Genomic DNA, 18,215 nt, shown 5'->3' with positions numbered 1-18,215 from the left:
AAGAGCCATCCCCAAATCCCGGGCTCTGTCTGTAAGGTACACGCCATACACGGGACATCTGCCGTCCATGGAGAAGCACTGGCACATGAGGAGACGTCGAAAGCGTGGATGAGGGGGCGTGAACGAAGGGCGACCTTGGCAGCATCTTCAGGGAGCAGAGAAGATCTCAGGGTCTGCCCAGCTCCCTTCAGAGCCTTTCCTGCCCCTGGAAGTGGGAAGGGCTGTTCTGTGGTCCCTGACCTCTTAGGGGTAACATGGAAACTGCTGGAGGGAAAGCGCTGCACCAGGCCAGCAGGAAACCTGGGAGGCTGTCCCCAAACATGTGTCTTCAGGCCAACACGACATTCACTTCTGATCCGGTTTCCAAGCTGCACGTATACACTAACCACTTTCTGAGACAGCCTTTGATACTGAATTATTCAGCTTTTCTGGAAAGTTAATTCCCAGGGTGATGCAGGCAGACAACTTCATCAGGAGGACAAGCCAACTCTGACCTCGTTCAAAATCACGTGGCCAGAGCCAGTCCGGAGCCATGGGAGAGCCCCTTGACCTGCTCAGGATTCCAGGGTGCAGTGGCAGCACCCTTCTTTCCACTCAAAAATGCTTGCCCGTGGAGAGGACACTTGCCTTCTGAGAGGCGTGCTCAGCAGGCCAGGCCCCTGTCAGCTACAGCCCCGCCTCCACCAGCACCAGCTGCTCAGCCTACAGGCCGGCGCTGCCCCAGGGGCTGGTGACAGCCAGGCACCTTCTCCTGGCAGAGGCAGCGGGAGAGGAGGGGTGAAGGCAGCACCTCGATGTCTCAGGAAAAAACAAGGGCTGTTCAGTCCTGAAAGATTCTCCACCATGAGATGTAACTGCCAGGGAGAATATGTCATTTTTAAAAGTGTTGAAACACGCCTTCGATGGCAAACTGGAGGATCACTAATCATCACCGGAAGCCATGACCCTAAGGGACAGGAGGGAGACTGAGGACAGCCAACCATCCCAGCCAGCAGCTCCTCCCCTTCTGGCTTGCCAGGACCCTTCCCAGCCCCAAGAAAGCAAACAGGACATCGACTGTTTTTAAAGATGCAAAGAGAACTCTCCTGCACCTGGAGCATTAAATAATTGATTTTGGAATTCTCAAACAGGTCTCTTGGGCCTGGACTTACCCCTGGTCCCACCGGCGAGTCCTGGGGAGTGGTGAGCGCCTGGGGCAGTGGCACTGGCGGGCCTGGGGAGAAGCACATGGGGACAGAGAAGGGGGCGTCAGCCTCAGCGGGGCCCAGGGCACCCCGCACCCAACTCCATCAGGGCCCAACACATCTCCCTGGGCTGTAGGTGGTGCTCCCACTCAGAGCTGTGCTGCCCAAACACTAAGCAGTTTGCAGAAGACGTGGGCGCACGAGACAGATCACGGCAGCCCCCTCAGTCAGCGCCTCAGAGAACGGTACCTGAGCTTGACCTGCTGTCACCCCAGCCCCCCAACTTCGCACAGCCGATGGTGTGGTCTCACTGAGAGTTGGCTTAATGAGAGGTGAAAGTTGTCGGACACTTAAAAGTTCTCTAACGTGCCCACCCTGTTGCTTTCCCATCTTTCGTCTGCTCACGCATCCTGCCTTCAAAGAGCCAGGCTCTGATGTCTGCCTGGGCTAGTGCTTCCCTGGCTGGGGCCGACTTCTTGTTTTGTTAAGTCAGAAACTTCTGAACAGAGGCCCGCGGCAGACGTTGTCAGCCGGCCTCACGTTGCACTCCATCACCCCGGTTCTCCAGCCCTCACAGCCCCACCAAGGCCTGAGCAGCACGGTCTGTCCTCTGAGTCCGTCACTCTAGGTGTGAGCATGTCAGTACCAGGAACAGTCCAGGCCAGCCCCTCATGCAGCCCCCTGAACAAGGGACCAAGGGTGTCCTTTGACCTTGGGGATGCCAGCCTGGTTCCAGATGGGTCCAAGGTGCCCATCTACAGAGCGAGCAGCGTCCTCCCACAGGGCCATCCCCACCTGCCCAGCACTGTCCCCACACAGCGGCACAGGGACAGGCAGGGCTGGTGTTTGCCTGTGCTGCTTCCGCCTCCCATCCCCGAGCCACGCAGAAACCTCAAGGCAGAACAGCCCCCAGGGCTCCCGGGCCCTACACTCCCGCACAGGAGCCCCAGGCATCTCTCAACTGAGTCTCCAAAACCTCCCACACTGCCCACACTGTTGTCTCATGATCACTTCAAAATTACTGCTCTTCTTCCGCCTTCACCTACAACAGCACTCTCTCCAGTCTGGCCCCCCACCCACTCGAAGACCCGGGTACAACTCATCTGGATTCCCTGAGGACCACAGCCCATCTCCAGCCCTTGGGGCCACACCCTGACCCACTCATCATCGTCCCCTTCATGAACACCGGACTCTGTCTGCAGGGCATGGACACCACCCACTGCTGGACTTTAGGACAGCCAAGACCCCGACAAATCAAGGCCCTCCCCCAGGAAGACTAGTCCTGCCTCCCGACACCCTCATGTGTCCCTGACCGCCCACCTGTGGCTTTCTCTCCCTTCTCTGTTGCCTCTGCTGCTGAAGTCCCCACACAGCCACATCTAAGCCCTGGAACAGGCAGGCGCCAATGATGTACATCAAGCCAACGAAGTGCTCACAGCTCCCTGTGCCCTGAATCCCACAGCACACAGCGAGAGTGGGCACAGAGTGGGCACTCAGTTCCTACTGACCAGCCAACTGAGCCACGGGGGTCCATGATTTTAGACGCTGTACCCTCTGTATAGAGAATGCCCAACGACTTCCTGTGCCACTCTGCATCACAACAAAAAGAAAATAACAGCAACAAAGACTTTGTCCCCCAAGGAGGAATCCAACACATAAAGCGCCACCCTTGACCTGGCCCTGCTGCACCCACAGGGCCGACCCACCACCCAAGCCCTTCCAGCTGTTTCAGAAGCCCCTGGAGAAGGTGCCGCAGGCTCAGCACAGACTGAGGGACCTGCGGAGGAGGAACAGGGGGCAGCGACAGAGGGAGCGCCCCCACTCAGGTGGCCCCAGCCTAGCAGCACAGCTCACGTCCAGCCACTCGTCCACCCAGCTCCTTTCTAACAAGCCAAGAGCGCTGGAGCACTCGAGCCCTCAGTTCCTGGAACGAGCTCCCTTCAGAAGGAGTCAGCAAATCATCGAGCAAGGTTTGCTTCCCAGGAAAATGTAATCTCACTAGAAGCAAGATGCAGATGAGGACTCTGCGGGGCCCAGCTGTCCTTGAATCTCACTTTCAGAGTTCTGCGCAGCAGCTCACTGCCCCCAGCCCTCCCCGAAATGGTCTAAAAGACGCACCAGAAGAACAGTGAGCGGACTTCTTTGTGCCACCCGAAGTGGAGACTCTGAACACCCCACAGGCTGATTTCGGTAACGAGGTAAAAATTGCAGGAAATGGCTCCATTATCCGCTGCTAAGAGAACCTGGCACTCAGGAGCCGGCCGGGAGCCCTCCGCGTCCTCCAGGCGAGGGAAATCTGAGCCCTGCGGAAGTTAAACCTCGAAGCCACTCAGCCTCGTCACGTGCACTCTCAGGTCCCCACGTCCCCTCACTGGGCACGTGTGGGATGCTGTTAAGGTGACTCTTTACGTCGTGACTTATGCAATCTTATCTTCCTAGAGAATAAGCAGCACAAGAAAGGCTCTGGCAGTGGATTAAAAAGACGCCCGCTGGTGATCCCAGGGCCAAGAGGTATGCACATACTCCAGTGAGGCACAGGCTGGAAGCAAATACACCAAAACCACAAAATAACTAGGCTTCAACACTTTTTTCTTTCATGTTTCATGTAGTGATCGCTGGTTAAGCTGCTTCCCAAATGACTCGATGGAACAGTCGTGCCCAGAGAACATGGCCTTCCGGAGTCTCCCAACAGCCAACGGGGTGGACTGGGCAGGGCAAATGCCGCCCAAGAGCATGACCAGACTGAGTGCTATCCGGGCAACACGCACGTGTGCAAAGGACACGTGTGCGGTGTCACCCGCAGCATGCACGAGCGTCTGCAGCAGCCCTGCTGAACACAGCAAACCGTCAGAGGGACCAACACACTCCTGACCCGGAAGTAGTACACAGGCCAACACACCCATGTGCGAAGTGTGGAAGCAGTTAAAGGCGGAGGTCACCCGGGGGGCCTGACAGGGAATGGCTGCCCAGACAAGTAACAGAGTAGAAAAAGCAAGGTACCAAACAATTTGCAAAATATAATCCATCTATGTTAAAAGGGAAAAAAAGAAAGAAAACAACTCACTGACGTAGGCATGTAGGGAAAGTCACTGAAATTTGTGGGACAGTACGGAACAGCAGGTCTGTAACCTCCCCATTATCCATTGAGTAAGAACATATTTGTGCATCACCTGTGGCATTAAAAACAAACTTTGCTTTAACAATTACTGTAAGACAAGCCTTTGCATCCCCGCCAGAACATGAAAACCAGCGCTCCTGGCTGAACCAAGGACACGGCACAGCACTGAAAGAGGAGATTTCTGCGGCAGGCGGCTGTTGACTCCAGGTGCTCCTGCCCCGCTGCTCATACCCCGGCCGGGAAGGCTGGGCTGCTCACCGGGAGGAACATGGGCGTGTGGCTGAGCCACAGGGCTCTGGTTTGAGGTAAATAACCTGGAAATTAAGAGAAGACTGCAGAGACGCAGAGACCCAGAGACAAGAGCTCTGCCTGATGCTCAGAGGCCAGGGGACCCAGGAAGCTGTCCCTCAAAGGCCTGGGCCTCAGAGCCATCCACAGGGAACAGTGGGAAGGGACAGTGTCTGCAGTGCCCCACGCACCCACTGCTAGTGCAGAGCGGACAGGCTCCACACTGACTGCTGGCAACAAACAACTTACTTCCCAGCTGCAGCCGGCCTCTCCACCTGTCTGAAGATTAATTCCCCTGACACTCTATTACTCCGCAATCAGTCTCCACTCGCTGAAAATCACTGTCAGCAAAGGCTCAATTGTCCAGTCCTCTCTCTGTCAGGGCAGCTTCTAGAAGCCCAAATGCCCTAAACTTGCCCCAAAGGCAAGGCAGGGGCATGCAGTCTGCCCCAAATCTGGGCTGCCCATGTCCCACTGGGCCACACAAACACCTGAGTCCTCAGCCTTCTCTGCATTCTGCCTGGAAGGGGAAGTGCAGGATTATGCAACTCTGAAGTGCATTCCATATTCTACAAAAAGAGGGACCACTTTTCAAGTCCACACACTTCAGCCAGCACTTTCGGAGAGCTGAATGGGCTAGGGTCACAGAAGGATGTAAAAATAAGCACACAGGTTATCGAATGATCAGAAAGTGGTCTTCACGGAGACATCCTCCAGGCTGGAGAGAGCAGAGGCCTCGCCAGTGTCCTCTCTGGAAACAATGGTGGGGTCCCTGCAGCATGACCACCTTCCTGCCGATTGCCGACCAGGAACGGGCCTGGGCAGGAGGCAGTGTTGAAGCCCTTTATCCCCAAATGCAAGCTGCCTCCCTGAGAACACTTACGTGTGAACATAGCAGTGTGTTCTTCGGGGAGACTGAAGAAAGGGGAGTCAGCAGGCCGGGCCTGAGGAGGGGCGTTCATGGAGGACCACGCTGCCCAGGGAACAGACCCGCCCGGGTTTAACTGAGGAGTCAGTTATTTGCCGGGAGAGGTGGCTGTTACTTAGCAACTTGCAGCAGCTCAGGCCAAGGCAGGGAAGGGGCCAGGCCTTGGTCCAGGAGGAGCGGGTCTGGTGACGTGATGGGACCGGGGTGAACAGCTGGTCCCAAAGGCAGGGGAAGGAAGAGGGCACCACTGCTAAAGACACAGCTGCTGTGATTTAAAGAAAGATCGTGAAAAACAGCTTTCCTCATCAGACCTTGAAAACAAAGGAGTAATCAGTATTTAGGGGTACTATAGATACTATGAATTCCTAAGGCAAACCCATCTGAAAGGCCCTTATTCCTAATTATTTGGGGTTAAAAAGTCATTTTCCCTAAGACTTTGACCACAGCAATGGGGGCAATGAGCAAAATCAGGAAGAGCTCAAGGGACAGCTCGATGATGGAGTGATAGAGTGATGGAGTGGGCTCAGCTCTCGGTGCAGAAGGAACTCAGGGGACAGGTGCCGAAGAACCAGAGGGGCCTCATCTCGGTTAACCAGGCCAAGAGCAGTGGGGAGTACGGTGACGGGCCCTGAGCCCTAGGCTGGGGGTCACCTTCACAGGCTGGTCTCAGAAATGTCACCTCCCTTGTCAAGCCTCTGCTCTGAACCACTCACTGACGTTCTCCAGCAGAAAGCACCCGGATTCCTCTACAGCCCGCACGCTAACTTCTGTTCCCTGCTCGACAGCTTCCCGCTCTCCCCGCCGCTGCACCACTTCCTGGAGGACACGGCTCACGGCGAGGGGCTGCCTGCGGGAGAGGACAGCCCAACAGCATCAACAGCGCAAAAGGTCACAATCACGTCAAGAATGTAACTCAAAATATTGTGGGAAACACCATGATTACATATTTTCAGTGACCCCTTCTACACGGCTGTTTTTAAATCTATTAAGCAAACACCGCAATTGTGACACCACCAGAACATTCAAAAGCAAAATCCAGGTCAGGGCAATTCCATTACAGAAACAGAGCCTGAGTGCCCCCTAGCGGCTCAGACGCGCTCTTCCAAGGACGGTGACGAATGGACCTTCACTCTCTCGTAGTTTCAGAGAAGAAATAAAAGGATTATCCATAACAGAAAGCAGCGCAGATCATTAGGATTTCCAAAGGAACCACGTAAGCTGGTAAAATACTGAAGTAGAAAAAGTTTCCATCATAAGTTAAACACTAGCAGATATTTTAGTCTCTTACACTGGGTCCTGGGAGGCAACGTCTTCCAATGTTTGGAACCTGGGACGAAGGCCATCATATTAATGTGACATGAACGCAGCAATAAATCCAAATTAAATAAACCAAATGAAATCAGGTTCTATCCATGCAGATCTGCTGGTCCCCAAACGGTAGCTGCAAACAGATGACGCTGCTCCCACCCATCTGCACTGGAGTCCAATTCCTGATCCCCCCAGCAACTGAGGTATATGCTCCTCTGCCAAGGGCCTAACGATAAATCCTCCGGGGAAGAGCTACGAGCGTGTGTACCCAAGAGCTCTGCATCTGAAGAAGTCAAACCGAGACTTGGTGAGCCCTACGTGGGAAAGTTACACCCTGGGTGCAGTCATGCAGAGAGAGGCCCATCCCAGCAGGTGACAGGATCCATCTCGAGCCAAAAGCGAGCTGCCTCTGGAGGGGAGCCCTCCCTGGGAGGGTCCCCTGGCCCTTGAGCATCCACAAAGCTCCTTGGAGCCAAAGCACATCTGGCCTCCCATGGGTGCTGCTCTGTGCCCAGAGGCCCGTCTAAAGGTCAAGATGGTGGGTTTCGAGAGGACAGGCTGGTTCTCACTGGTCTTCATCCTCGCACAACAGGATGAATAGCAGGAATTACCACCTCTTCCATCGAAGATTGAGAAATGCAGGAAAAGCTGGTCAAAGCTGGGATGTGACCATGCAACAGAAGCAGCAGAATGTGCTACAGGTCCGAGACTTGGAATCAGGAAAGCAGGCCCTCCATCTCTGGGGTGACCACACCTGCCAGTTTTGCACACCATGAATCCCTACTCTCTCCCCAGCGCCAATGGTTTCCTTTGGGGGAATCACCCTCCCGGCCCTTACCCACAGTCAGGGTGGGCCAGCCCACGCCCCACATCAAGAGAGGGTGTGTGGCCCAGGACCACCCACCCCATCCTATCCCCATCACAGTCATACAGGGTAAAGGCAGGTGACACAAGAGAGTGAGGGGGCTCCATCTCAGACTTTCACTGGAACGACTGAATCAAAGAAGCTCTTTCTGCTGGGATTCCTCAGCCCAAGGATAACCACAGAGCTCCTGGGGCCACCACACGGAGAAACCATACCTGGACGGAAGCCAACACTGAGACAGCTTGAGGGTGAGGGGCAGGAGTGTGGGAGAGAGACAGACAGACACACCAAGTTCTCAGGACATCCCCTGAGTGCTAGGATACAGCCAGGCTAACACCAGGGCTCTTCTGTCACATGAGCCAACAGATCCCCTCTCGTTTCCTCTATTCTGAGTTGAGTCTCTATCTCTTGTACGTAAGAGTCCTGATTAATTCATTTACTCTACAAACATGTGTTGAATGCTTTACTATAGGCAAGGACTCTACTGGACACCAGAAAGATGAGCAGACACAGTTCCGCCTGTGAGATGCTCCTATGATAGTCTTTAGTACTGAACAAATATGTACACCAAAGTTCTGCACCTCTTCACCTTCTGTGCACAAATTAGGGCCTCTGCCAGCCTTGCAACTGGGTGGGGCCACGCGGCAGCTTCTAGTCAATGAGTCGGGAGAAGTCACGTGTGTCATTTCTGGGCCAGGGCATTTAACTGTGGAAGGAGATCCTCCGGAGGCCTTGCTTTCTCTCTGGCGTGGCATCAGCAACACTCGAGATGACAACTGTCCTCTGTGACCACAATGAGCAGAGCTACCACCAACCCACAATGGGGAGCAGGAGCAGGAAACAAACCTTTTTGTTTTAAACCGGTGAGATTTGGGAATTACCTGTTACCATAGCAAATGTGACTGATACACTCCAAAAACAGTATGGGAAGGAAGAAACATAGAAAACAAACAATGATATAAAATAAACAGCAGTATCTACACAGGGCTGTGAGACGCAGAGGAGAAAGCTCTGCCAGGGAAGAGACATCTGAGCTAGTCTTTAAAGAAGAGCAGAAGTTTCCACATGAAAGGACAACAAAAGTTTAATATATTTTTTTAGTGTCGTAATAAAGGAAAACAGAAATTGAAATCAACAACTTAAAAACAATTATAGATCAAAACTTATGAAATAGGTCCAAACTGTACTTGGAAGAAAACTGCAGAACCTTAAATGCTTTTATTATTAAACAGATAAATGGAAAATAAGCTAAAGCATTCAACTTTAAGAAAAAAAAACCTTGAAAAAAGTAAAAGGATAGAATTAATAAAGATAAAAGCATATAAAATTAAAGATAAAATTAGAAATTTAAAGAACAAGAGAACCAATAAGGAAAATGACAGCCAATTCTTTGAAGAGAATAGTGAAATGGAGAAAGTTTCGATAAGCATGACTGAGAAAGGGAGAGACCCACCAAAATTTCGGAATGACAAAGGGAACTAATCACAGATATAATTTAGAACTTTTAGATTAGATATAATTTTATCATAATTTCCTTGTAAACTAAAGAAAGTGACCATTTCTCTGGGGAATATGTATCCCAAAAGTTAACACAAAGTTAGATCAAAAACCTAAATAGATCAATAATCATAAACAGAAATTCAAATAGTTGTCAAAAAAAAAAATCCCATCACAAGACACCAAGTTGCTGACGGTTTTACAGGTTGAAACTATCTTTCTGTTGACACTATGTTAAGACACAGGAGAAGACGGAGAGCTTCCCAGCTCGTCGTGACGGTTTATTCTGTGCATCCACTTGACTGGATGGATCACAGGTGCCCAGACACCTGGCCAACCACTCTCCTGGGCGAGTGTGTGAGGGTGTTTCCATATGAAATTAGTGTCTGAATTGGTGGACTCAGTAGAGCATTTGCCCCCCACAGTGCGGGTGGGCATCGTCCGATCTGCTGAGGGCATAAATGAAACAAAAAGGCAAAGGAATGAAGAACTGGGCCCTTCCTGCTGACTGCTCACTGGGACAGTGGTCTTCTGCCCTTGGCGCTCCCAGCTGTCAGGCCTTCTGACCCGGACTGGAATCTATACCTTTGGGTCCCCTGGCTCTCAGGCCTTCAGGCTCAGACTGAATACAGCACTGGCTCTCCTGGGTCTCCAGCCTGCAGACGGCTGATTGTGGGACTTCTCCTCCTCCATAACTGCATGAGCCAATTTCTTAAATAAATATCTTCCTATACATACAACCCACTGGTTCTGTTTCTCTAGAGAAACCTGACTAAACACTCATTTTACAAAATGAGCACACTCCTAATACCAAAACCTGATAAAGACACCACAAAAAAGAAAGCTATAGATCAGCAATCTGCAAATTACGGCCGACTGGTCAAATTCAGCCCACAACCTGTGCAGTTTCATTAGAACACAGCCACACTCATTTGTTCACACATCCTCGACAGCTTTCACTACACACCAGCAGAGATGAGCAGTCACAGGAGAGGTCATCTGGCCCACAAAGCCTGAGATATCTACTCTCTGGTCTTAAAGTCTGCTGACCTCTGCCACAGATGAACCTCAATTATGGAAATAGAAACAGAAGTCATGACACAAGTTAACCAAATCAAGATAGGCATAACTGTAAAGTTCCCCACAAGTTATTCTCTATCTCTATTATCTCATTCTCTTTTTTCCCAATAGACTTTATTTTTACAGACATTTTACGTTCACAGCAATACTGAGCAGAAAGTACCAAGAATTCCCATGTACTCCCTGCCCCACACAGGTACAGCTTCCCCAACTAGAAACATCCTGCACCAGAGTGGGACACTACCCTTTCTGCTACCTAAAATATGTGGTAGTTTGTTTATTGTCTCTCTTTAAAATGTAAGCTCCATGAAGACAGGAGCCTAAACAGTCCTCTGGCACATCACAGAGTCCCAGTAGGGATCTGCTGAATGAAGGAGGAGTGAGAGGAGGGAGGTCCATGGAGCAAAGCCTATCTGGGTAAACACCCCCTCAAGCTAGTCCAGAAAGGCTCCTGCAAAATGGGAGGAGCAGAGCTAACACCAAGCTTTCTGGGCTGAGTGAGAAGCCACTTCCCTGGACATTGTCACAGGCAGTGGTTTGTACCCATCGACGACTTTGGGGTCAAAATAACATCCATGGAAATCCTCAGAGTAACCACTAAGCAAAAAATCAGAGCAGAGCCACAATTCACAAGAGAGAAAACTGAGAAATCCACTTCAGAACACCACCAAAATGAAATGGCAGTCAGAAATACAAAATAAGAGAAACAATGGAAACATAGAACAACCAGAAAACAAGAGATGAACTGGCAGTATTATGCCCTCACATAATAATAATCACTCTAAATGTAAATGGACTGAATTCTCCAATCAAAAGACAGAGAGTGGCTGGATGGATTAAAAAACAGACCCAACAATATGCTGCATTCAGGAAACACATCTCAGCTCCAAAGACAAACACAGGCTCAGAGTGAAGGGACCAACAAAATAAAGCAGGTGTTGCTACACTTTTATCAGACAAAGCAGACTTTAAGTTAAAAAAGACAATGAGAGACAAAGAGGGGCAACATACAATGATAAAAGGGACACTCCACCAAGAGGACATAACACTTTATTAATATATACGCACTTAACAGAGGGGCACCAAAGTTCATAAAGCAATTATTAACAGAACTAAAGGGAGAAATTAATAGCAACACAATAATAGTAGAGGACCTCAACACCCCACTCACATCAATGGACAGATCATCCAGACAAAAGTCAACAAGGAAATAGATTTAAATGAAACACTTGATCAGATGGACTTAATAGACATATATAGAACATTCTATCTGAAAATAGCAGAATATACATTCTTTTCAAGTGCACATGGATCATTCTCAAAGATAAACCATATGGTCAGAAACAAGGCAAGCCTCAATAAAATTAAGAAGACTGAAATCACCCCAACCATCTTTTCTGACCACAATGCTATGAAGCTATAGATCAACCACAAGAAAAAAAGTATGAAAGTCAGAAATATGTGGAGACTAAACAACATGCTATTGAATCACCATTGGATCATTGAAGAAATCAAAGGGGAAATTAAAAAATACCTGGAGGGGCCGGCTCCGTGGCAGAGTGGTTAAGTTCGCACACTCTGCTGCGGCAGCTCAGGGTTCGGATCCTGGGCGTGGACATGGCACCACTCATCAGGCCACATTGAGGCAGCGTCCCACATCCCACAACTAGAAGGACATGCAACTAAGATATACAACTGTGTACGGGGGGGTTTGGGGAGATAAAGCAGGAAAAAAAAAAAAAGATTGGCAACAGTTGTTAGCCCAGGTGCCAATCTTTAAAAAAAAAAAAACCTGGAGACAAACAAAAATGAAAATACAACATACCAACTTTTATGGGATGCAGCAAAAGCGGTCATAAGAGGGAAATTCATAGCAACACAGGCCCACCTCAACAAGTAAGAAAAATCTCAAATGAGTAGTAATCTTAAAATGCACCTAACAGAGCTAGAAAAAGAAGAACGAAGAAAGCCCAAAGTCAGCAGAAGGAGAGAAACAATAAAAATCAGAGCAGAAATAAGTGAAATAGAGACTTAAAAAACAGTAAAAAGGACTAATGAAACTAAAAGCTGGTTCTTAGAGAAGATAAAATTGACAAGCCCTTAGCTAGACTCACCAACAAAAAAAGAGAGAAAGCTCAAATAAATAACATTAGAAATGAAAGAGGAGAAATCACAAGATACTGCAGAAATACAAAGGACTATAAGAGAATACTATGAAAAACTGTATGCCCACAAATTCGATAACCTAGAAGAAATGGATGAATTCCTAGACTCATACAGCCACTCAAAACTGAATCAAGAAGAAATAGAGAATCTGAACAGACCAATCACAAGTACACAGATTGAAACAGTAATCAAAAACCTCCCAAAAAACAAAAGTCCAGGACCACATGGGTTCTCTGGAGAATTCTATCAAACATTCAAAGAAGACTTAGACCTATCCTTCTCAAACTATTCAGAAAAACTGAAGAAGATGGAACGCTTCCTAACACATTCTATGAGGCCAACATCACCCTGATACAAAAACCAAACAAGGACAACACAAACAAAGAAAACTACAGGCCAATATCACTAATCAACTTAGATGCAAAACTCCTCAACAAAACATTGGAAAACCAAATACAGCAATACCTTAAAAGGAGCATACTCCACGATCAAGTGGATTTATTTCCAGGGATGCAGGGATGGTTCAACAACCACAAATCAATCAGTGTGATACACCACATTAAAAAATTGAGGAATAAGAATCACGTGATCATCTCAATAGATGCAGAGAAAGCATTTGACAAGATCCAACATTCATTTATGATAAAAACTCTCAATAAAATGGGTATAGAAGGAAAGTACCTCAACATTATAAAGGCCATATATGACAAATCCTCATCCAACATCATACTTAACGGTGAAAAACTGAAAGCCATCCCTCTGAGAACTGTAATGAGACAAGTGTGTCCACTCTCACCACTCCTATTCAACATAGTACTAGAGATTTTGGCCAGAGCAAGTAGGCAGGAAAAAGAAATAAAAGGAATCCAAACTGGAAAGGAAGAAGTAAAACTTTCACTATTTGCAGATGACATGATTCTCTATATAGAAAACCCTAAAGAATCCACCAGAAAACTATTAGAAATAATCGACAACTACAGCAAAGTTTCAGGGTACAAAATCAATTTTAAAGAAATCAGTTGCATTCCTATACACTAACAATGAACTAGCAGAAAGAGAAATCAAGAATACAATCCCACTTACAATCGCAAGAAAAAGAATAAAATATCTAGGAATAAACTTAAACAAAGAGGTGAAAGACCTGTACACTGAAAACTGTAAGACATTATTGAAAGAAACTGAAGAATAAGACATAAAGGAATAGACAGATAATCCACGTTCATGGGTCGGAAGAATAAACAGAGTTAAAATGTCCATACTACCCAAAGCAATCTACAGACTCAATGCAATCCCAATCAGAATCCCAATGACATTCTTCACAGAAATAGAACAAAGAATCCAAAAAGTTATATGGAACAAGAAAAGACCCTGAATAGCCAAAGCAATCCTGAGAAAAAAGAACAAAGCTGGAGGCATCAGAATGCCTGACTTCAAAATGTAGTACAAAGCCATAGTGATCAAAACAGCATGGTACTGGCACAAAAACAGACGTACAGATCAAAGGATCAGAATTGAAAGCCCAGAAATAAAACCACACATCTATGGACAGTTAATCTTTGATAAAGGGGCCAAGAACATAGAACGGAGAAAGGAAAGTCTCTTCAATAAATGGTGCTGGCAAAACTCGACAGCTACATGCAAAAGAATGAAAGTAGACCATTATCTTCACCATACACAAAAATTAACTCAAAATGGATTAAAGATGTGAATGTAAGACCTGAAACCATAAAACTCCTAGGAGAAAATGTAGGCCGTACACTCTTTGACTCTGGTCTTAGCAACATCTTTTCGAATACCATGTCTACCTGGGCAAGGGAAACAAAAGAGAAAGTTAACAAATGGAACTACATCAGACTAAAAATCTTCTGCAAAGCAAAGGAAACCATGAACAAAACAGAAAGACAACCCACCAACTGGGAGAAAACATTTGCAAATCAGTTATCAGACAAGGGTTTCATCTCTAAAACATATAAAGAACTCAGACAACAACAACAACAAAAACAACCCAATGAAAAAATGGGCAGAGGAGGGGGCTGGCCCCGTGGCCGAGTGGTTAAGTTCGCGTGCTCCGCTGCAGGCGGCCCAGTGCTTCATTGGTTCGAATCCTGGGCGCGGACATGGCACTGCTCATCAGACCACGCTGAGGCAGCGTCCCACATACCACAACTAGAAGGACCCACAACGAAGAATACACAACTATGTACCGGGGAGCTTTGGGGAGAAAAAGGAAAAAATAAAATCTTTAAAAAAAAAAAAAAAAATGGGCAGAGGACATGAACAGACATTTTTCCAAGGAAGATATACAGATGGCCAACAGACACTTGAAACAAGGCTCAACATCACTAATTATTAGGGAAATGCAAATCAAAACTACAATGAGATATCACCTTACACCGGTCAAAGGGCTATAATCACCAAGACAAAAAACAACAAATGTTGGAGAGGGTGTGGAGAAAAGGGAATATTCATACACTGCTGGTGGGAATGCAAACTGGTGCAGCTGCTATGGAAAACAGTATGGAGATTTCTCAAAAAATTAAAAATAGAAATACCATATGATCCAGCTAACTCACCACTGGGTATTTATCGAAAGAACTTGAAATCAATGATCCAAAGAGATTTATGCCCCCCTATGTTCAGTGCAGTATTATTCACAATAGCCAAGATGTGGAAGCAACCCAAGTGCCCTTCTACAAATGAATGGATAAAGAAGATGTGGTATATATACACAATGGAATACTACTCAGCCATAAAAAAAGACAAAATTGTCCCATTTGCAACAACATGGATAGACCTTGAGGGTATGATGTTAAGCGAAATAAACCAGACAGAGAAAGACAAATACTGCATTTCACTCATATGTGGAAGATAACAAACATATGGACAAAGAGAACAGATTAGTGGTTACCAGAGGGGAAGGAGGTTGGGGGGGCGGGCAAAAGGGACAAAGGAGCACATGTGTACAGTGATGGATAAAAACTAGACTACTGGGGGTGAGCACGATGAAGTGTACTCAGGAAGTGATAAACAATAGTGGACACCTGAAACTACACAATGTTATAAACCATTATAACGCCAATCAAAAAAAAAAAACCTCCATGGAGATGTGCTGCATTTGCCCCTGCCCTGGTCATCGCCATGTTTCCAGTAAGATTTGGGATCTGTGTCTAATTGGGTCAGTGGTGAAAGGGGTATGAACATGGGGTCACTGCCCACTGATGATGCCACCCAGAGGGATGACAACAGCAGTGGAACCACAGAGATAATATTAATGACCGCCAGGAGCAACTGTTCAGCATTTGCTCCGTATCAGGCAGTCCTGAGCACTCTGACGAATCTGTACTCATTTCATCCTCTCTGCAACCTCTGATATCCTTTGTCCATTTTTCTTTTCTGTTGTTTATCTACTTATTGATCTGGAGCAGCTCTTTCTATCATCTTTCTTCTTTCTAATCTTTTAATTCTTTCAATGAAGTTTTAATGGTTATATGTATTGCAAATATCTTTCAGTCTGAGGTCTGTCTTTTAACTTTGTTTATGGGGTCTTCTCTCATACAAAAGTTTTATATTTTAACATAACATGCTTCTCAATCTTCTCTTTTTGGTTTATGCTTTGTCTATCTTGTTTAAGAAAGCCTTCCTAACCCCAAGGTCACAAAAACATTCTCTGATTTTTTTCCTAACATTTCTCAAGTTTTGTTTTTCATATATAGGTCTTTAATCCATCCCATTTTACAGCCGAGGAAACTGAGGGACAGAGACATTAAGTAACTGGTCTAAGGTCATTCAATTAGCAAGTATGCTTTCCTAAACAATACACACAATTGTCTTGAAAGTTACTTAAATGCTACCATATATCCTTTCAGAACTTGCTGCTCCCACTCAACATACTGTCTTGAAGATTTATCCACCATGATATGTAAAGATCTATTTCAAATTCATTTTAACCGCTACACAGTGTCCCGTTGTCCAAATAAGTCAGCAGACGTGCTGTCATGAACATCCTTGTCCAGGTCCCATGTACATATGAACTGGCTGTTCTCTGTAACAGGAGTCCAGAAACAACATTTCTGAGTTGTAGCGTATGAACAAAATATTACGAAATTGCTCTTAGAGCAGCCGTCCATACCACACTCTGTGCATGGTGAGGGTCTCTCTCTTCCCACATGCTCATTAACCTTCACACTATGAGACGGCTACTGAGGGGGATGAAACCATTTCTCCTTTTATTTTGCATTTCTCGGATTGCTGGTAAAACTGAGCACTTTCTCACGTTTACTGCTATCCTGGTTTCTCCCCAGTGCGCTCCCTTTTCATATCCTTTGCCCATTTTTCTTTCATGTTATTTATTATTTCTCATGGACTTGGAGCAGCTCTTTCTATAATCTTTCTTCTTTCTAATCTTCTAATTCTAAAATTTTCTGAAAGTTCTGGGTTTGTTTTGTAACCCATCTGGAATTTATTTTTGTACATGATACGAAATTAGGATCTGATTTTGTATTTTCCACACGGACAGCCCTTCCAGAACTGTTAGTTGATTGGTCCATCCTTCCTCCCTGTAGTCAGCAGAACAATGTTCCCCACCCCAAAAAATGTCCACCTCCTAATCCGCAGAGCCTGTAAATGTGTGGTTACACTACCAGGGGAATTAAGGTTGCAGATGAAACTAAAGGTTGCTAGTCAGCTGACCTTGAGATGGGGAGAGTATCCTGGGTGACGTGTGTGGGCCCAACGCAATCACAGTCCTTATAAGTGATAGGAAGGCAGGAGGATCAGTCAGAGAGACTTGAAAATGCTACTTTTGAAGATGGAGGAAGGGGCCAAAGGATGCAGGTGGCCGCCAGGAGCTGGGAAAGGTAAGGAAACACATTCTCCCCCAGAGCCTGCAGAAGGAACCGGCCCTGCCCACACCTTGATTTTAGCCAGTGAGACCCATGCTGGACTTCTGACCTGTAGAACTGTAAGTAAGTTTGTGCTGTTTTAAGCCACTACATTTTGGGTAATTGATTATAATAATAATAGGAAACTACTACACTCCTTATCTGTAATTTGTCATGCATCACACTTTTCATTTTGTCCTATCATCTATTTCTCTGTCTCTGCACCAATGCCATCCTGTTCTATTACTATAAATTTACAGTAAGTCTGCCAATCAAGAAAGGTGAAACCTCTTTTCTTCTTCAAAATTGCCTTGGTTATTCTGGACTATGTAATTTCTTTAATTAAAAGAAAGAATATATCTTAAAAGAAAATAAATGCAGTGCCCAAGGGAGATACATTCCAGGCAGGGAGCATGAGCCAAGACTCAGAGTCATGAAAACAGCGGCAGGATCATCAAACCACAAGTCGCACAAAACAGCTGGGAAAACTTTCAAAACCACTGGACTCTGAGCCCCGGGAGCAGACGACTTCAACAGACTTTAACAGCTGGCAAAGACTTTTACTGCTGGCCACGATGGAGTAACACTGACCAGATTTACCCTCCCAACTCAAACAAATTGTTTTAAATCCGACAAAATAGATAAAACAACAGTTTTCAAGACACTGGAATTCAGGCAACAAAGGAGAGTAGTCCTGAGGAATGGGCAACAAGAGAGGCGAGCCCTCTGAGTGCCATGGCTCACAGTGCTTAGTGAGTCTGCAGGTCGAGGAGCAGGGAGGGAAACCCAGACAGAGCACAGTGGACCCCTGATTTGAGAAGACAGAGCTGGGAGTTCAAGGGGACCAACGAAGCTGGAGTTCACAGGGCCGAGCTCTGGCAGGATGAGGTGCAGAGGGAAA

At 46.9% G+C, this 18,215-nt stretch overlaps 1 protein-coding gene across 2 annotated transcripts in view; it reads right to left on the bottom strand.

Annotated features, from left to right (window-relative positions):
- Nucleotides 1-18,215, bottom strand: part of NPHP4 (nephrocystin 4) — a 128,541-nt gene that overhangs the window by 44,779 nt on the left and 65,547 nt on the right. For both annotated transcript variants that reach the window (XM_046662412.1, XM_046662413.1), the window contains exon 13: nucleotides 1,152-1,213. In XM_046662412.1, the coding sequence (XP_046518368.1) occupies nucleotides 1,152-1,213 (62 nt within the window). The remainder of the gene's footprint in view (nucleotides 1-1,151; nucleotides 1,214-18,215) is intronic.

This window comes from Equus quagga, chromosome 5, assembly GCF_021613505.1.
Source record: "Equus quagga isolate Etosha38 chromosome 5, UCLA_HA_Equagga_1.0, whole genome shotgun sequence".
NCBI lineage: Eukaryota > Metazoa > Chordata > Mammalia > Perissodactyla > Equidae > Equus > Equus quagga.
Note: the sequence above shows the minus strand (reverse complement) of the source record. Positions and strands in the feature narration are given on the sequence as shown.